Genomic DNA, 20,537 nt, shown 5'->3' with positions numbered 1-20,537 from the left:
TGCCAGCAATTGACTGAACGTGAGCATCATTGCCATATCTACTCAAAGCTTCTACATGAGGCCGCTTCGATTCCCGAAACGGGAGGAGACACTGCCCTATGAATTAACGGCTCATTTAGGATCAGTGTGATTTTGCGTCCGCTAGCCAACACATCAGAGCATCCCGTTCTTCCCACACATCTTTTGAGGGGCAACAAGAAAAGACCGATATAGATGAAAGACAGTTTCACACAGGTGGGGATGATGCAACAAGGGCCCTTACGCTTAGCATGCAGCAGTTGCCACGAATGGCAAATTTGGGCTTTTGTTCCGTCACTTAAACAGAGTCAGCGCACTACCACGGATACGTTAATTGGTACAAGCAGATAGCAAATGTCGGCTCCAATATTGAGCATATGCCAATTAGTGAGCTGAGCTCTATGATCAGTGATGAGACACCCAGGTTGAACGAGGGAAAACAAACAAGGAATAACAGAAGATAGCAGAAGAGATGCTACCATCCAGTTAAATAAATTCCTTTTTTTTTCCCATTTACTAAAGATATACATAATTCCCTCAATATGCACTTTTGTCAATTTATATTTAACCAATGGCACAAAGTGCAAAGTCACCATGACAAAAAACATGTGTGAAAAATGGAAAAGTGTTCTAAACAAGACAGTCAGTCTCAGTGAATTGATTACTTCCTGGTGGAGAAATAACGAGGCATTTACTGATTAACTGGATACTTCACCTTTGATCTCAGAAACCTCACTCATACTGTGTCACTCATACTGTGTTTGACAATGACAAATACTTCCTGAAATGACTTCAGCAGATTCTGACATGACATGATATGACAGAGACTGTCTGTGATGAATAAAGTTCTGTCAGCACAGAGTTTTTGTCAGCGCATTACTGCTTTTTTTAATGATCTGGCGAAGGAGCCTCACTTCCGTCCACGGCGCCTGCATTTTTTTGGTTCCACTGCTGTCCATAGCCGTGATCAGGCTAGCACTAGGTGAAGCTAATTACAAGAGGCTAAACCAATTTGTGCCACTTCCAGCTATTGGAATGTGTACCGATTGTGTTTTTTGTGTTTCAGCCGGGTTGTTTTTGTGGTATAAAATCTTTCGATCGATATCCGAAGATGAACTTTTCGGCCATTTTCGTTAGCTGAAAATGTGGGTCACTATTCTGTCTTCATTGCGCGCATGTGCGTGTTTATCTGTACACAAATCAACAGATAGTTAAAAAGGCTCTGAGAGGAAGTCGGAAGCTGGAGTAAAGTTGAATGAGCTTGACTTTCTCTTGACAAGAATATTTACTTAAAAAGCAAGACACAGATATCAGAACTGAGGCTGCATTCAACAGTAAGGTTTAAGGTTTTTTTTTCTAGTCAATGGTATTTGTTTTTTCCTTTTGGTGACAAACCGTCTGACGTACTTACTCAAATCAAAAATTTTGAAATTGGGACATTAGTTTGAAAGGGATACAAGAAATGCAACATTCTGAACATGGTCCACCTGATTCAGCTGTTCACACAACCACCAGAGCGACCGAGCCCCTGCCAGTGTTTAAGCAGACTTCAAATTACGTGTTCCTTTGTGCAAAAAAAAAAGTCTTTATTTATGTACATTTGTTCAAATAGAAACAAACAGTGCATACCGACATTTCCATTCAAAAGTGCAAAGTTTTTGTTTTAATTAGGAACCCCAAGCAAAGGATAATGTGTGTTGCTGCTGACCAGTATTTCCATCACTGAGTCTGTTGAAGAGAGAAAAAAATAAATTTAACAATTACAGTTCAAAAACGACATTTATCCCCTTCGAAACAGGAATGCTCCATTTCCATTTTACTCAAAAGTTTGTTTTGCTTGTTTGTTTCATGTGTACTTATAGCCACAGATCCCCAATCAATGATCCAAATGAGGGGTGCCGCAATTATTGGCTGGGGGGGAAAAACTACTTCTGTCCCACAACGGCGCGCAAAGGTGCAAACACCCTTTCCACCCAATTCTGGCAGCCCCAAAGTCTTGCAAAATACCAAAAAGAAAGAAAACTCCACTCATGCATGCACACAGTTAAACTGCACTTTGGTCTCGACTTGCGGCCGGAACGAAAACAGGGTCCCAAATATCTGCCTGTACAAACAAGCATATTTGATTGACGCGCTAATAACAATAAATATTTTATTGTTCTTATATTTTACAGTGTTGTTGAACTCCACATCATACTGAATAATTCTAATAATTGGTTTTTATATGAGGTAATCAAGTAAATTCCCTTGATACAGTTATACAATTATAAATATACCGTATGTTATTAATCACCCCGTCTGTAGCCCGAAGACAGCTGGGATTGGTTCCAGCATGCCCGTGACCCTCTTGAGGAAAAGCGGTTCAGATAAATGGATCGATGACAGACAGTTATTAATCTCTCTCAAATTGTAGACTGGATTTCATTAGTGCCTATATATGTACCGAGGGATGTCACATGTTGCTGTATACATTCCATCCATCCATTCATTTTCCGATCCGTTTATCACAAGGGTCGCGGGGGGTGCTGGAGCCTATCCCAGCTGTCTTCGGGCAGTCGGCAGGGGACACCCTGAACTGGTTGCCAGCCAATCGCAGGGTACACAGAGACGAACAACCATCCGCGCTCACACTCACACCTCGGGACAATTTTGAGTGTTCAATCAGCTTGCCATGCATGTTTTTGGAATGTGGGAGGAAACCGAAGTACCCGGAGAAAACCCACGCAGGCCCGGGGTGAACATGCTAACTCCACACAGGGCGGGCGGAGCTGGAATTGAACCCGGTACCTCTGCATTGTGAGGTCAACGCGATAACCACTGGACCACCGGGCTGACCCAGTTTACATTCCATTTGATTTTTTTTTTTAAAGGGGAAGTAAAGTAAAAAAAAAAATTTTCCAATCATATGTTTAATGGGTCACCACTAGTCTAAATCTGCCATTCTTATTCACATTGCGTTTGTGAAATATGAATTCAACAGCCTGTGATGGCTAAAAACAGGTGGATTTTGCTTCTGGATTCATCTTCCACGATATTAATCAGAATGCCATGTATTCCGCTTCTAGGGTCGCATAGAACATATTGTAAAGAATATTTTTGACTTGACTCCCCTTTTAATCGAAAACAAAAATTCATTCTAATTTAACTTCAGAAAAATACCTGCTTGCTAATTATGCACTGTCCTTCACGGCTCATGTCATTACTGCTGCATTCAGTCACTGTACCTGCATCTTCCAATATATCCAGTCAAGAAAGTAGGGTACATTGCCGTAGACCCCTGGCTTGTTCTTCAGAGCACATTCAATCCCCCAGCTTGTGTCTCCAGCCAGCCACCACACATCCGCCTCTTTGACCACCAATGGCCCTCCACTGTCACCCTGCCGCGTAAATGAGTTATGCCGTGACATGTCTGTGTGGGAGTGTGTCAGGGACAAAGACAGCAGAGCCAAACTCACCTGACATGAATCGACGCCTCCGCTCAGTTTGCCAGCACAAATCATCGATTCTGTAACTGCCCCGTTTAATATTTCACGATTGTTACATGCCTCTCTGCTGTAAATTGTCACCAAAGCCTGATTGAGTTTGTCTGGGGATGGACCTGAAGAAAGTGAAAGCATCCACTTTAACACTTTCATGCGCCCTGCAACCTGTTAACATGATAAGCTGTCCACTGTAGGAACTGAAAGGGTTAAGGGCATACAGGGTTGAAGCCACAGTCTCTCTCAACTGTGTTACTTTATTTGTTTTAATTCCAGAAAATCTCATTAAAAAAAAAAAAAAAGAATAAAAGAAAAAAAAGGTTTTAAAGAAAGAACCCCCCCCCACACACACACACACAAATTTAATCAAGCTCGATAAAAAAAAAACAAATAAAAAAAAAATAGTAATTCGGTGAAAAACTCAGAATTCAGAGAAATCCTTTTATAATGTGTTTTCAAATAAAAGTAATCATTATTTGTCGAACAATTCCACTATTATATTTAGCACCATAGCCGCCAAGAGGCATTGCCAGGTGATCATATTTAAAATAATAGAACAGTGTCGAAAACAACCAAGCTTCTTTCTCTGCAATTCTTGCATAGCATAAGAAAATATTTTATCTTTGTCCCGAGATTAATTTCAATTAAAAATAATACAAAATCAAACATTTAAATGAAAAAGAAAATTCAATTTTTCTCAGTGAAGAAGTTCGTCTTACCAGATGATCGCAAAGATCCCCAACCTGTAATCCATGCTGCATCTCCAGCTGAGAATTCCATGCCGAAGTTTGGCAAGCACACCGGCTTTACTCTCTCTGTTGGATCAACAATTCATTCTGTCATGTCGGGAAATGAATTAGGGAAATCAAGCAAGAATCTTGTTGGTGGATTTACTTGAAAATGTCAAAGGTGTGTCAAGCTTCAGAAGTGCGATGTCATTGTCGTATGTTTCAGAGTCATACTTCTCATGACTGATGATTTTTTCAACTTTGTTGCCGTAATAATAGCTCATTTTACGCAGGCTTATGTCGCCGGAGTACACGGTCCATACTGATGGTCTGGAGAACCTGCAATTTGATTTTTTTTTTCAATTTATTCCCATTTATTCAGAATATAATGGACTTGCACAGGCCAAATATGGTCAAGACACAAACTAAACTTTCATACACAATTTTCCAACAGAACCAAAATGTCAATTAGAGAGATTAAAGATGGGCGTAACAACTCACCTTTGGAAGCAGTGCGCAGCAGATACAATCCAGTATGAGCTGATAATTGAGCCTCCACAAATGTGTCCTCGACCAGAAATCTGGAGACTGACCTGCCATGGCCAGACTTCATTTGAAGCCTCCGTACCCCCTACAATGCGACTGCTGGGGAATGCAGAACTTTCTCCGCAATCTGAAGACAGAAAAAAAATTATTAGTTTAACAGGTCGATTGCTTGTCTCAGACATCAGCAATTTCAAACAGTACTTTTGCCCCAAGGATGGGGAATCCCGTTAGTAGAAACAAAGGACCCATTTTGGTAAACTGGCATCCGTGGTGTAAAAATGGGCAAAACTATCAATTACTGAAAGTGCCCTTCACTCCTCCCTGAGTTGTCATCTTACCGTGGTGGAGGAGTTTCTGTGTCCCACCAACCTGAGAAGCTAAATTGTTAGGAACTTTAGCTCCATGGGAGGTTTAGCCAGGGAAAATCTTAGGGGAGGGCCCAGACAAAGAACACATCCTCCAAAAACAAAGCAGGTCACTTTACTAGAGTTAGGGCTCAATGGTAAGCACCTTGCATGCACCTGGCCATGCCCAGGCCAAAGTGGAAACATAGGTCCCTCCGCTGTATGGGATCCCCAGCTGCCGGAGTGAGCAATGGGGGTCAGATACCAAAAAGCTGGCACCTTGGCGGTCTGACCCATGGCTATAGAAGTTAGGAACGGTACCTTTCTGGCACAGAAAGAGCCTGGGCTGTTGTACAAAATTCACAAGTTCCGACAAGCTATAGTCAGTCTTATCTCGATGCACAACTTGTGCTCGGTAACCAGTCATCTTAAGAGGGGTTGGACTCTGTCCCACTCTGTAGTTATCCATGGTAAGTTTGCCCTATTGACGGTGCGACCATAAAGTGGTTGGCCTCTGTTCTGGCGGCAATCCCTGCGGCCGTTGGTGGACACCAACGGTGAGGAATGCTGTTAAGATAAAGCAGTCCTTCAGGTGCTTTTTGACCTGCAGGACTGTGGAGCAATGGATGCAAGCTAAGAGGAATGTTGCTATGGTGGCCGCTGAGGCAAAATCTCAGGCGTGGGAGGAGTTCAGTGAGGCCATACAGAATGAGTTCCGGATTACTTTTAGGAAATTCTCGTCCACCATCCCGCATCTCATGAGCAGGAAGCAGTACACCACACTAGCATTGTGTATAGTGGGCGTGGTCCTCTGCAGACCTCGACTTGGGACATTGTGAGTCAGAGCAGAATGCTGAAAAAGCCTCAAGTCCACCGGCATTCCTTCTTATAAGGAAAGTCCAGTGTATCTGAAGTTGGCTTTCTTTTTTCTGGGGTTGAGGTCACCCAGGTGGTCAAATACTCCTTGGCAGAGATTGGCCCAGAGTTCTTCAAGACTCTGGATATTGTGAGGTTGCCCTGGCGGAAATGCCATCATGGACAGTGCCTCGGTATTGGCCTACCGGAGGTGGTGGTGCCCTTTTAGAAAGAGTGGACCAGAGAGTGTTTTCCAATTACAGGGGATCACATTTCTTCCATGGCCTTATTGGGAAGGTCTATTCAGGGGCTCTGCAGAGGCAGGTCCATAAGGACGTCAAAGTCAAATTTCAGATTCAAGAAGAGCAGTGTGACTTTTGTCTGGCCTTTGAACAGCGAACCAGTTTTACACTCTGAGCAAAGAACTGGGGAGTGCATGGCAGTTCGCCCAATAAATCTAGATCGGCTTTATGGACTTGGATAAGGTATTCAACTGTTTCTCAGGGGTATTGTTTGCTCCATGAGCATGGTGTACCTGACCCCATAATACGGGCTGTTCATTTCTTGTACATCCAGTGTCAGACTTTGGTCCACACGGCCGACAGTCAGTTGCATTCCTTTCCAATGTGGGTTGGGCTACACTTCTCTTTGTCATCCAAAATGAAAAGTAGCGAGATGAAGTTGGGAATACATCTAGTTTGAGTTACATTAGGTGGCACGACTAACTATGAAGAGGCTGAGTATATTCAATTGAAATTGCAGCACAAAGTCTGAAATCTGATCGGCTTGCCGGCCCTGACAACGTACCCTGAACATGGCATGGCTAACACTGGTTGGTTTACAAATGATGTCAGGAAGATGACACAGGCTGTAGATTTTAAAGATATACCCTGATGTTTAATTTTTGCTACTTTTACAATGGATCAATTAATATCTACTGTACTTTTTGTCTACTCATATTAGCTATAGCTAAGCCTTTGGAATATGGAAAGAATTTAAGCAGTATCTTACCCATACAACGAAGCCCGACAGATGTCCCTTTGCAACTTTGACTGATGACAATAAAAAAAAAAAGTATTTCAGTAAACATATCACATCATATTTATTACATGTCTGAAAACAAGATACAAAATTTTCTTTTAACTATGATTGTGCATTAGCTAGTTCACAAACCTGAAAGAGAGTTGGGACTGTATTAGCGATTTATGGTCACTGCTAGGCATCAGCTTCATGAATCCTCTCGAGGTTAAAGAGCCCACATTTGTTTGCCTGTAGGTTACATAATCCTGCCTATGGGCCAAACAAAAGAAAGCAATCAGTGAGGTTGGACAAACATACTTTAACACAAATAACACAAATGCTAACTTTCCAGTCACATTATTTTTAGGAGATCAGGTGTCATATAGAGCACATTTAAAAATTTCTTCTTGGCTTAATGTCAATTGAACGGAATCCATTCAATCAGCGGTTGTATACTGTATATCTCAATGTATGCGGAACTTATTACTGTGGTTTTGAATCCCATGTAAAACTCCATTCAAGAACAGGGAGCAAATGTTTATATCATACATGGCAATTTTCCGCGGATCCGCGGAAATCCGCCGTTTTATTTCTTAAATTGATCATTTTTGTGAATCGTCTAAATCCGTTGAGAAAATTTTAGGGGCGGTCAGGTACCTTATCATCGAGTTTTCACGAGCTCTCCCGAACAGTCTCTCCGTTTTCCGTTTGTAAACAGCCCTGCGATTGGACGTGTATGAAAGCTTCAACTAATCAGATCACTGAAGGCATTATTTGTTGCGGAAGTCTTAGCTCGATTATAAACGGCCCAGCGATTGGTTAACTACAAGCGATTGGACCAATCAAATTGCATGTAACATATTGTTTTACCTGATTCACGGCGGCCTGTTCGTCTCGCAAATTCATTGTTCTGGGATCGTTTTGAGCGGAATTATGAAATTTTTGACGAAAGATCAGGAGTCTTTAATCCTAGAAATTGACTCAAATGTCAAGAATAAATTCCGATAGGACTGGCTTGACAGAAAAGTCACTGTAAAGGTTAAAATTGGTTCCAAGTTCGACGAAGTTACAGAAGCTCTTGGACAATTTTTGAAGAAACCAGACGTAGCAGGCAAAGCTTATTGTGTGTATTGTAGTGACTTAATTAACTATGGCTCCCGTGGATGCGTGGCACTGACAGATCATGCAACAAAAGTGAAAAAACATGCCGACAAAATCGCCATTCGCCGGAGCAATTATTCTTTGGGATCGGCATTTTTCAAACAAACTTCGTCAGCGGATACAACTAAAGACGTTACGCGCTGGGGTACTTACTTTGGCTGAACCAAGCAACGAAATCTGCTCCACTGACGCCCCTCGCCGATAGACAGGTACACTCCGAGGTATATACTTTTTTATTCAAATATACGAGGATGATATTTTCACTTTTATTTGGTATGCATTTGTAGCAACAGCATGATAACATTTATTTGTTTTTATTTGCGTTTTATATTCATATTGATAATTCACGTTTTGTCTTGGATAATAAAGCACGGTTATGCATAATAAATTGTATGCATAATATTCACTATCACTGTATGAGGTAAGAATCAACAGCTTTTTATCACATTTACACAACACTTTATGAATACAAGTCATGAACAAATCTTAAATATGGCAGGGAATGTGTTTACTTTTTTAGTTTTGATTTTGAGAAGCAAATTTGGAGTTACATACTGGTGCTCACCAGGAATGCATAGGCAAAATTGCACAAATTTTCACTTGAAAGAATAGTGGCGATCTTGGGATTTTTTTCTGTTCAATTTTCAAACTGTGTAAATTTAATACACTTCATCTTCAGCATGTTTAGTGCCACTTTTGTAAGTAACCACGCCCCCGTCCAGGCCACGCCCCTTCCGCTTTTTTCATCACTCGCCATTGCCATGTATGTTATATAGTCGAGAAGCTCACCTCTTGTAACCCATCTGCCCGCACACAGCTTTCCCAAAATTGTCATCCCATCTGTCACCACATACAGGAATCCACGATTGGCTCTCAGATGAGAAACTCTCCAGCATAAAGTTGCTTCCAGAAAGACGAACTGTTAAATAGCAGGAATATCGCTGAGCCAAACAAATCCAATGCACGGTTTGTGTGTCCAAGACTGAAAGAAAATTTAAAGGTTTTTACAGCAGTTGGACTCATCCTCGCCATGCAAACAATCTGTGACGCCATCACACCACTGGGAGGTGCGTAGACACTTCAGACTATACCTGCATGACTTGCCCAGTGCACACTGGTAGTACACTGCCATGAAACACACAAATAAAGATATGAAGACACAATAAAAGCTGCTGAGAGATAAACTACCGTAAAATTCATTCAATTGTGCTCATGCAGATCTAAGTCACATCCACTTCATCGTGTTTGTGAATTTGGTAAATGCGCTAGCCTCACTGGGTGTTCCTGCCGTGCCCCCCAGCGCATCTGCAAATTTGGTTACAAAAAATAGACTACATTTTAGACTTGCAAAAAGCAGGTTTAACTTGTAGCAAAGATGATGTAATGCAATTTGGGTGTATTTGAGCAAGGCGCAGGCGGACAAATTCAGCGCCGATGTGTGTGATGGATGTCATGGGAATTCATTCATAAAAATAACACCACCCTCTGAAACATTGTAGAAATCAAGCAATTGAAATAATTGTCGTCTTAAAAATAACTTGAAAGAAGCTCAGACTAGACGAAAAATGAGACACTCCTGAGTTCTGGAAAAACCTGACCCAGAAGTTGTATCTTTGCTTAAGCCTTTGACATTAAAACTGAGGGTCGATGGGGGGGTTGTGACTTACAGTTCTAACGGTCTAATGGTAATAAACTGTGACTTACAGAAGTACCACAATAAGAGGGTGAGGATCACCAGAACAAGAAATACACATATGGATGCACACAGGATACGTTTCCATGCACACCTCGTTCTTCCTGTAAAGACAAAACAGACTTTGAGTCACTATGTAAACATCAGGTACTTTGTCGAGACAAGGTAAACGCACTTTCATAAAAATGTAAATTGTAAGCCCTGTAAGCTATACGCACTGTAGTTTCACCTCTACCTTAGACAGTGTGACATGGAGAGACGCTGCAACAGGGCAGCCAAACAAGGAAATTGACTATGAACGTATTAGTATAATGTGGGCCGAATGCTAATTTAGCGCAGTTTTATTACATGCACATGGGGATGTCACTAGAAAAATTGCGGAGTGGAAATCATGCATATATAACAAATCATAACATTTACAAATAAAAAATGTTAACTTATTTAATTAATCTATGAACATATTGGAATAATGCAGGACAAATGTGTAAACGGTTGGGTTTTTTGGTAGCTATTTGTTACTCACATGCATCAATTACACTGGTCAACGGCAAATTTTAATCAGAGATGCCTTTGTGTGTCCCTAAATATATTTTGGACACTGATTTAAAAAATGTCTCTACTTTTTACTAGGACACAGTTTGATCTATCAAAATTTGTTCAATATTGATTTTACCGTGCTTGTACCGTAATTTCCAGACGAACAAAAACGCACCTGATTAAAAGCCGCAATAGCTAAATTTAGCCATAAAAACTAATTTGCACATACATTAGCCACTTTGGACTAATAGCTGTGTTTCTCCACCTTCTTAAATGAGGTACTGTCTATCTTATAAACACTGGTGGATGTTTTTTCCCCCTCAAACAATGCTGAACAAAGCTATTGTTACAAAGCATCCCAGAACTTTTCTCAGACTCTTGTTGTTACATGAAGCTAATTTGCAGATGAGCTTTTTTTCAGTCTGGCCACATGATCAAGACTTGTACATGCATAGAACGTAACATTTGAAACCCCACCCTCTGGAAAAAAAAAAAAATCCTGGACATATCCCTGTCAAATAAAACGGAATATTGGCTAAAAGATTTGGAGTTGTGTCGACAAGAAAGTTAATGTTTCATGGTCTTTTTTTTTTTTTTTTGTCCTGTGAAAAACCTGAAAAGGGTTATCTGGTTAATATTTATATCATAATTAGTGTTATGATTTATTTTCAGATTGATTTATTTGCTGTCAAGATCCCAGAAATGGTTGATATTTGGTTAAGTGTGGCTTTTTGGAAAACAATAAATGTTTATGATTAGACACCTCTGCGACCATCACACTTTTTGTTTATTATATATATATATATATATATATGTTTTGGGTTTTTTTTTTTAATGTTGATCCATATAGGGTGAGGTACAATACGAACGATAATAAGAATATAAACAGGATGACAAGGACTCTTTCTCGAGTGATACAATCAAGCGTTTGTCTCGCAACTCAGGGGAGCAGGTCAGCAAAGGGTCCTGACACAAAACAGGATATGAACCAGCATTTAGTGACTACCTTTGTTTTCTGTGGTATTTTGTGGCGCGGCAGGGGTCGTCGTTTGGTGGGTGTTGATCGGTATGGGAGCGAAGGCGACGTAGCTTGGAGTCGGCTCAGGGAGAGTAGGATAGATCCCTTGCTGTGGCGCGAATGGTGGGGGTCGACTTTCCTCATGCTGGAAGCCGATGTTGTCGTACGTGGGACCATTAGTCTGAAGAAGAGAGAAGAAAATAGTTCAACAGTAATTTCAAATGGCTAAAGTGAATCAGTCTATAATTGCTTTGGTACAGTATTATAAATATTATTTGAAAACAGAAGCAGATGAAACTCTGCAAAAGGCCAGTACTAAAAGTGTGTTTTTTTTGTTTTTTTTTGTTAAATGACCTACCTGGTTATTATTCATGTTGAAACTGGTCACACCACTTGTTCATGAAGGACGTCTGGAAATTATTAAAATAATTAGTAGCATTTAGTCTATCATGGTTTCAATGTAGACTGTGTATTCAGAAAAAAAAACAGGTTTTATGTTTTCAATTTCACACGTGATGTCATGCAGAAGGGAGGAAAACCCCCAATATTTGACTAGCTTAGTTGAGACCAGCTGCACTTTTTAAAATGAAATGTTCAAGGGTTGCGTTATAGCAAAGTACACCGGCATACACTGAAGCATATTTATCAGACGTACCTTGCAATCTTAATGTCTCCAGCACTCCGTTTTTCTCTGTCCTTTCCCGCTTGTTCTGTCTCATATTCACCCAGAAGAAAGTAATCAACAGCCATGACCACACCTTCCTTTTTTTTCCACTGTGTGCACAAGCCAGCCTGTTGTTTGTCTCTTCATTCAAATGTTTCTTCAAAAATGGCATGAGCAAACAGGTATTGAGGCCGGCTATTGATACACCTTATTCTCTGATTAAAATCCAGAATACCAGTGAGATTAGTCGACTCAATTCCTCCAGTTTATCAGCCAAAATCCATTCATAGTCGCATTTGATATCTAACCAGTTCTGGTTTTGTTAATCCTGTTAAATCCACGTTTTAGGTCCACAAAAAGATATCTTCTACTTTCACTCAAACAAAACAAAACCAAAAGGCGTACATAGAAATGCATCATTTAAAACTAATTTCTTGAACTGACTCATAACTGCCGGAAGTGGGATGATAAGTACATATTCCTGTGGATGAAACATTGATGTGACGCATGTTTTGGCCCATCATCACGAAGTTAGCTCTCCACCACCTTTTTTTAAAATTAACTATCAAGAAGGTAACTAGAACGATAACTATCGGTAACCTCCAAACAAATGGGAAATGTCAACTCTGAAAATACTTGTGGCCAAAGGACTTAAACCCTGTTAATATTTAGCTTAATGTTTGACTGCGTTGGCTGGCAGAAAAAGGTAAAGAATGAGAGATGAAACTCTTCCAGTGAGAGGCTAAGGGACATTATGTTCTTGTTGCTAACAACAACTCAACACCTTGAACCAGCATTTTACTAAACAAACAACACATACAGTCCTAGGAAGACAAGTAAATTTTTTTAAACATTGATCACAAAAGAAATGAAAACCTAGTTAGTAACTAGTAGTTAGACAATAAGAAATTTTTTCCTCTTAGGATTTCTGCTAGGAAGTTTTTTTTTTTTTTTTTATATACTGACTGAGTCATCTGTCTTCCCAGCCACACACTTGGATGGGGGGTAAGATGTCTCACATCTTACGTTTATACGACCACACTCATTTGTTCAAAATACATAAAGTACATTCTGGCTGCACTTTTCAATATCCAAGGTGATGACGTGACACAAAAATATGAATGTAAAACTAAAAGACAATCACAGCAGAGATCGTGACCTATTCTCATATCTTAGGGACTTGTAAGGCAGAAAAAAAGAAAAACAGCAAGTTGAAGGAATGTGTACTGGGGACCATGAACAATAATGGCAACTGATTCAGAGAAGCAAAATATTCCTCATCCATGACCTTATTTTAGGGAACTGTTTCATGTTGTCGGCTCTCAGAACCAACTTTTTTTTTTTCAATTCTCAGTTTGAACCTTTTGCTAGTTATTAAAAAAAGGAAACTATTTTGTGTACAGAGACACTTTTGTAATTGTTGTATTAAGTTAGTTAATGTCACGATGCGAGGGAGGTGGTGGACCCCAAAAAGCAGGCAGGAGGGAGGAGCAGGGTGAACTTGAAAGATTGTATTAAAACCGAGAAAACTAAATCCAAAACAAACAAAGTCCAAAGTAGCAAACAAAAACCATGGCAGAAGTAGTGATGGGACGTGCGACACTGGTGCGTCAGCACAGTGCCGAGAGCTCAAGAGTGAAACCCTGCATCGGTGCGTGTATTGTTTTAAGAAAGAATCACATGACCAATACAGGACCTGGATCGTTTGAATGTGCTGCGTCAAAGTGTGTTTATAAGGACACAAACTGTATCAACATGTCGTTGGTTTGTTGGCTGGAGTTTTGCGAAATTATGAAGTTTTCCCCAGTGTGGAATAATTTTGATCTTGGTAAATCGTTTTCTCCTTTGAGCATTGTTTACTGTTATATATATAGTCCAACGCTGCCTGTCAGAAGCAAACACACCCAGAAACCAAGACCCTTTACAATATTGGAAATGGAACCAGAAAACATATTCACATCTGCATCAACTTTCTTTTAAAACTCTCTGCTCACTATCGTCATCTGAACCATGTGAAAGAGTACTTTCTGAGGCTGGGGAGCTGGTGTCTAAGAGGAGAAATCGCCTTGGAGCAAAGACACTCCAAAAACCTTTGTTCCTCAATAAAAATTCATAAACTAATCACTTTTTTGTCTTTTATTTCACGTGATTTAACAAAAATTTTCTACATAAGTTAAAAATCTGAATTGTAACACAAATTTGCGATATTTTCCATACCAACTCAGTTTAGCATTTATACAAACAAGGAATTTCTTTACCTGCAATGATTTTATAACTACTGAAGGGGTCACTATTGGGTGACCAACACAGTGTCAATATAGTGCTGACACAGTTTGTGAAGTGGGTCAATACACTCCTTGAGGTATCATCGTCCCATCACTAGGCAGAAGCTCAAAACTAATCGTAACAGAAACATGACCGAAACATGACAGCAACAAATAAGCAAACATGACAGCAGCAAAGAAACAGCAACAAACAGCAACAATGACCCGACAATGAGTGCTCGGGCTGGGAGTCCTTTTAAAGCACTAATTACATAACGACCAACAGGTGTGCAGCTGCAGGGAGAGCCCTACAGTGCCACCTGTTGGTCCCAAACCGAAACATGACAGTTAAAACGGTTTTGAGTACTAATAGTAAAAAAAATCCTGATTACTTTTACATTAAAGTATATTCGACTTTTTCTTCCTGTACTGTGCGTGTACTTTTGCTACCTCTGGCGGCCACCCAGATCTACTACTACACCCGATACAGTACGACACTTCCGTGTGATCGAAACAACTGAGGAATATCAAAATGACTGTATACAGACAATGTCATTTTATTTTTTATTGTAACCATAGATAAATGTGCTTCAACGAATAGCAATATCTATTTTTAAAACATTCCTAAAACCTGCAGTATGAAGTGCAATTTGAGCTCGTACCAGTGAAAGGCCAGTGGTAGCAAAATCACGGCAATGAAATGGTGCCACCTCGTGGCCAATACAGAATCTACAGTGACCAACATGAATAGGTACGGTACACCACAACTCATTTCTTTAAAAAAAACAAAACTTGAGCATCTATTTTCTATGGCATATAAAATACTCTTGAAAATGTTGGTTATTGATTTCAAATGAAACTTCAATGTGCAGAGACAAAATATATCGAAAGTATCAAATTGTGGAAAAATGAAGACACACCAAATGAACATTTGGTAAAGCTCACATTTGAGATGCAAATGAAGAAATCATCCACAAGTGAGTCTAGTTATCGTCAGCATTCTGCGGGGAAAAAAACCCTCTCGTGTCCACTGAGAATTGATTTTTTTTTTTTTTTTTTATAATTTATACAGTGGGTGCCACTTACTGGTCTGCCCACTTGCTACTGAAGAAATCATCCACAAGTGAGTCTAGTTATCGTCAGCATTCTGGTGGGAAAAAAACCCTCTTGTGTCCACTGAAAATTGATTTTTTATTTTATTTTTTAATTTGCACAGTAAATAATAAATAATTATAATAATGATAATAATAATAATAATAAAAACTATTTATTCAACCATTTCAGTTCAGAGTTAAATATTAACTTATTTTCCCACCTAATTGTTTAACAAAGGAGTGTAACATTGGACTTATGATGTCATCGGAGTTAAGTCTTTATGTGTTGTGTAAATAGGCCACCTGCATTGGAGCCTGATAAAAAAAAACAGCATTCTTCATAATAAAAAGGGAGCTTTGCAAACGATTTGGACGCTACAATCCCTCACCCACATATTTCAAAGAGAGTATTGAAGGGGCTGTAAGCGTCCCCTTTCCATTTTCTAGAACTTCTGGATAATAATAGAAGAGGCTCCACCCCCTCCATTGCAGATACCTGCCAGACCGTACTGGCCAGACTTGAGGTTGTGCACCATATGACCCACAATTCTGGCTCCAGACATCCTGACAGGTGAGAAAAGGGGACATGATTAGGAACTACAAAAAGTTCTTTCCCACGCTGACTTTCAGTAACAACAACAATAATAATAATGCATCAGTATGACTGAACTTAGACATATTTTAACTTTTCTTAGGATAACTTTTTACTGCTTACCCAATGGGGTGTCCGAGTGACACAGCTCCCCCGTTGACATTCACTTTCGCAGGATCTATGTCCAGCATTTTGATGTTGGCCAGAACGACCACACTGAAGGCCTCATTGATCTCCCACATGGCGATATCATTTTTGGTCAGCCCGGCTGCATCCAACACCTGACAGCCACACACAGATGACCTTTTGATTCAATAACATCTCTGACCTGGAAGTACTTCTTTAATTAGGTAATTAGCAATTACAGGAAACTCAAAATGTAGATTATGTGTACATACTTTTGGTACAGCGTATGCAGGAGCAATGGGGAAATCAATGGGTGCAACAGCTGCATCAGCAAACGCTACAGAGCAAAAACACAACACCAAAATTAAAGATTCGGTTTAAAACAGACACATGAGACTTCAGGCCACTTCAAACACAGCTAAGCTCTCATTAGCGACCAACATGAATCAAATACTTGACAACTTCGTCCGTTCAGAAAGAGTAAATCCAGTTATTATTCTGTGCGTTGCTATCAATAAAAAAGTCAAGATGCCACTCGTCATTGCTTTTGAGCTGTGAAACACTTCCACGGTGCCCCACAGTGTGTGTCGTAACAAATAGACTGTTGTGTGTAATGTAAAGTATCGAATTTTCGCGACCGTAAAGCGTTAAAAGTCTAAAATGTTCTCGAAATTGGACCCCCGCCCAATAATGCCTTGTGTATGCTCTGACTTCCAAAATGTGTGAATGCTGTTGTGTGACTCCAATGAGGGGTCCACTTGACTGACTGACTGATGTTGTGCCGACACGCTGCTAATATAGAGGAAGGGCGGATGTAACTGAGGACAACATGTGGATGTTAAAATGGGAAGGGTGGAAAGAGGACGCTAAAGGCACACCCCATAGTGCCGGTATGTGCGCTGTGCAAAACAACTTCCTGATAATGGCACCTATGGAGAGCTACGTTTATGACGCACAGTTTATTTCAAAAATTAAAGATCAAGTAATCCACGGTGCTTGGTGCTTTGGTTTTATGAAACGGCGCCATCTATCCATCTGGGCAAGGATGACAGTGGCGCAGCAATACCCGGCGGATTAAAAAAAAAAGCTGGCCATCTTCCGCTCCTACTGCAGTAAAAAGTGTAATGTTTGGCATTACATTAAATAAAGATTCTTTCTTGGAGATTTTAATCCTTTAGTCTGTTGCTCTGGTGGCCTCACTTGGCTTCTATTACCGACTGTTCTCTCAACCAATCACCACATTCCTAGCTTGCCCGCTTGGGCTACGGCAAGTGATACTTTGCATGTTGAAATGCAACAAAAAGATTGCCGCCAAACACATCCAGCCCGACCGAATCAACAACATGGACGAGGTGCCGCTCACTTTCGACATTCAGGTGAACCACACTGTAGAGAAGAAGGGGAACAGCACGGTAGTAATATGCACAACGAAGCGCAAGAAGTTGTCTTTCACTGTTGTGCTTTGTTGCCATAGTAATGGACAGAAACAGACACCTACGGTGATTTTTAAGGCGAAAGAAAAGTCAAAATGAAGTTGCAAGTGGCGTGGGAGCGATGGCGAACGCAGCTTTACTATGACTGGGAGGCAGCGCCGGGCGAGTTACGCCATAATTTGTGAATGGATTGTGGATGCTTGGGCTGTCTCATACCCCGTAGGGAATAAAAATCAGAAGCTTCCCGTATTCAGAATTAGATTTCATCATAAATTGTCCTTACATACAATCCTGGCCAGTGGAGTGACATTATGTCTTTTTGCAGCGTCTGCTGTCATTAATACGAGGGCAGCAGCTCCATCGTTCAGAGTGCTGGCATTGGCGGCAGTCACTGTGCCTAAAAACAGCAAACAAAACATAATAAATAAGACATTTACCCCCCAAAAAATGAAGGGAAGACAAATTGATCATTACCATTCTCTTTCTGAAACACTGCCTTAAGTTTGGGAACTTTACTAAAGTCCACCCGCCTCCACTCCTCATCCTCAGACACGACCACGTCAGGTTTGCCTGAAAGTCATGAAACATACAGCATGAAAATATCACAGAGAAGTATGAAATAAAATTGCGCTCTTACCAACCTTTCTGTGGGATGCTAACTGGAACAATCTCTTTGGCCAACACCCCCGACTCGTATGCAACTTTGCTGCGCGTGTATGAGCTGATGGCATAGCTGTCTTGCTCCTCCCTGGTGATGCTGCTTTTCTTTGCGGTGTTCTCTGCACAGTTGCCCTGTTTGGTGATGACATCAAAGATTAGTGCTCACGTGGAATTAGAAGCAGACCTATCAGACTAAAAACTTCCATTGACTCAACTCCGTCACGTGGATAATACTATCTTATACTGCACTTAAACACTAAATACTGTGTATGCATTGTGCTATCAAATACGTGACATTTTCCATGGTGCTAATGTTTAAGAGTTTAAGTGGACAGTTACCATGTGGAATTTATTGTATACATCAGTCAGTCCGTCCTTCACAATGAGGTCTTCCATTCTAACGCCACCGTAGGATGGCGTTTCTCGAGGCATCACGTAAGGCACATTGGACATGCTCTCCATCCCTCCTGCCACCATCACATCCTGAACAATAATTTAAAAACACACAAATAATTTAACGTTCATTTTCTCTGGTGCAGTATACACAACACTCCCACAAATATGAACCGCTAATGAAATTCAAATTTGCCAATGGATACAGACAATGTTTTTTTTCTGGCTAATTCCTTCAATTATGTAAAAATCACCACGCAACATGCATCTCTAGCAAAGCTGATATTGAATAAAAGATTGAAGAAAACCAAAACTCAAACAACCTCCGTCTAATTATGTACAATGAGAGATGGATAAAAAACTTACTTTTCAAATGGGGTGCACTAATGCACATAGAGAATTTTTTTTTTTTAAACAAAGGCTTTATCTACCTGGTGTCCACACATTAGACTCTGGGCTGCCATCATGATTGACTTCATCCCAGAGGCACAAACTTTGTTGATGGTTGTTGCTGGAGTGCCAAGTGTCAGACCTAAAAGTAACACATTGAAAAAGTTCATCCACTCTCAAAATCAACCACTGATAACATTTCACAGTTATGTTGAGTGCTGTCGCATGTACTTGTAAAACGCTTACCAGTGGAATGTTCAGAATTAGCACAGATGTAATAATCTCTGACCTGTATTATTTTATTATCTGGAGCAATAGAAATGTTTTTTCCTCTGTGATGCAATTGAACTTTGTTCATTTCAAACATGCAGCTTGGTTTTGTTTTGTTTTTTTACTACTCATACGTTGCATTTGAAATCAGTTGATAATAGGTTGGAGCAGTGCCACTTGATGCTATTTTAGGAAACCGAATACATGGGATAGCACATGCCCATCAACGGCTTCTTTTTATTTTAGATCACAGTAGCTGAAGGTTAATGACGATGCAACAACAAGAATCAGTTGCACTTCTTACAACACAGGTGTCAAATGCAAGGCCTGGGGCCATATCTGGCCTGCGCCATCATTTTATGTGGCCCGCGAAAGCAGATCAAGTGTGTCAACTTCCATGATCCTTTCTAAAATCTGGACTGAAATGTCAAATTGTCATGTGTAATAAATAACATTGAGATTTTGCAATAAGTGTCTGGTCCTATCCACACTCACTTGAACAACAAGTGAACAAACAAACAAATAGTTCACTGATTTCAAAACTAGTAATACACTATTTTGTTGTGTACAATTAATAATACTATGTGATGATTAAACATTAATTTGGCCCTCCGAGGGAAGACGTAACTCCAAAGTGCCCCCGTGACAAAATTTAGTTTGACACCCCTGTTTTACAAGAAACCTCAACTCAATGAGACACGTGGAGAAGATGCTACATTTTTTAAGTATGTACAGCAATGACCATACCATAAATTGGTTGGCTTTATTTTATTGTCCGGTATACTGTGACAACTGCTATTTTGAAATGATACGTGGGCTTATGACTGGATATAGTCGGACTTGCCTCAACACATAGCCTGGGTTCTGGTACCAGTTCTCTCGAGAGGGGTTGGACTCTCTTCCACTCTGGAGTTGCTCACGGTGAGAGGCGCAGAGCAGGTGTGGGCATACTTATTGCCCCCCGGCTCAGTGCCTGTACATTGGGGTTCACACCGGTAGACGAGAGGGTTGCCTCCCTCCGCCTTCGGGTGGGGGGACGGGTCCTGACCGTTGTTTGTGCATATGCACCAAACAGCAGCTCAGCCTACCCACCCTTTTTGGAGTCCTTGGAGGGTGTGCTGGAGAGTACTCCTGCTGGGGACTCCCTTGTTCTGCTGGGGGACTTCAATGCTCACGTGGGCAATGACAGTGAGACCTGGAAGGGCGTGATTGGGAGGAACGCCACCCCCCCGATCAGAACTCGAGTGGTGTT

At 40.7% G+C, this 20,537-nt stretch overlaps 2 protein-coding genes across 4 annotated transcripts in view; both read right to left on the bottom strand.

Moving 5' to 3' along the window:
- Window positions 1–1,579: 1,579 nt before the first annotated feature.
- Window positions 1,580–12,176, bottom strand: tmprss2 (transmembrane serine protease 2). Of its 2 annotated transcripts, none has more exons than XM_019895312.1 (14): window positions 12,055–12,176; window positions 11,758–11,809; window positions 11,388–11,580; window positions 9,856–9,948; window positions 9,160–9,276; window positions 8,941–9,070; window positions 7,144–7,260; window positions 6,982–7,022; window positions 4,727–4,898; window positions 4,392–4,564; window positions 4,217–4,312; window positions 3,474–3,616; window positions 3,243–3,395; window positions 1,580–1,746 (listed from the first exon to the last, which is right to left on the bottom strand). In XM_019895312.1, the coding sequence occupies exons 2-14, from the start codon at window positions 11,770–11,772 to the stop codon at window positions 1,738–1,740; spliced, it is 1,452 nt and encodes a 483-aa protein (XP_019750871.1). In that variant the 5' UTR covers window positions 11,773–11,809; window positions 12,055–12,176; the 3' UTR covers window positions 1,580–1,737. The 2 variants fall into 2 exon arrangements, with proteins under 2 accessions (XP_019750871.1, XP_019750870.1); XM_019895311.1 differs by having other exon boundaries at window positions 11,758–11,818; window positions 12,054–12,175.
- A 3,407-nt stretch (window positions 12,177–15,583) lies between these two features.
- The window catches only part of acat1 (acetyl-CoA acetyltransferase 1), an 8,614-nt gene continuing 3,660 nt past the window's right edge, over window positions 15,584–20,537 (bottom strand). For both annotated transcript variants that reach the window (XM_019895290.1, XM_019895289.1), the window contains exons 5-12: window positions 19,057–19,157; window positions 18,572–18,715; window positions 18,214–18,364; window positions 18,047–18,142; window positions 17,856–17,969; window positions 16,412–16,476; window positions 16,137–16,294; window positions 15,584–15,985 (exon numbers count right to left, since the gene is read on the bottom strand). In XM_019895290.1, the coding sequence (XP_019750849.1) occupies window positions 15,865–15,985; window positions 16,137–16,294; window positions 16,412–16,476; window positions 17,856–17,969; window positions 18,047–18,142; window positions 18,214–18,364; window positions 18,572–18,715; window positions 19,057–19,157 (950 nt within the window). In that variant the 3' untranslated portion in view covers window positions 15,584–15,864. The remainder of the gene's footprint in view (window positions 15,986–16,136; window positions 16,295–16,411; window positions 16,477–17,855; window positions 17,970–18,046; window positions 18,143–18,213; window positions 18,365–18,571; window positions 18,716–19,056; window positions 19,158–20,537) is intronic.

Source organism: Hippocampus comes, unplaced genomic scaffold (genome assembly GCF_001891065.2).
Source record: "Hippocampus comes isolate QL1 unplaced genomic scaffold, H_comes_QL1_v1.1 scaffold177, whole genome shotgun sequence".
Taxonomy (NCBI): domain Eukaryota; kingdom Metazoa; phylum Chordata; class Actinopteri; order Syngnathiformes; family Syngnathidae; genus Hippocampus; species Hippocampus comes.
The sequence above is the reverse complement of the archived record's forward strand: the minus strand, read 5'-3'. Positions and strand labels throughout refer to the sequence as shown.

Excerpts from the sequence above, each read along its gene's own strand:
- tmprss2 (XM_019895312.1), bottom strand. Across the intron at positions 9,071-9,159 it reads CGAGGATGAGTCCAACTGCT|TTCGTCTTTCTGGAAGCAAC; the intron begins GTAAAAACCTTT and ends GCTATTTAACAG. Across the intron at positions 4,565-4,726 it reads GCTGCGCACTGCTTCCAAAG|GTTCTCCAGACCATCAGTAT; the intron begins GTGAGTTGTTAC and ends ATCAAATTGCAG.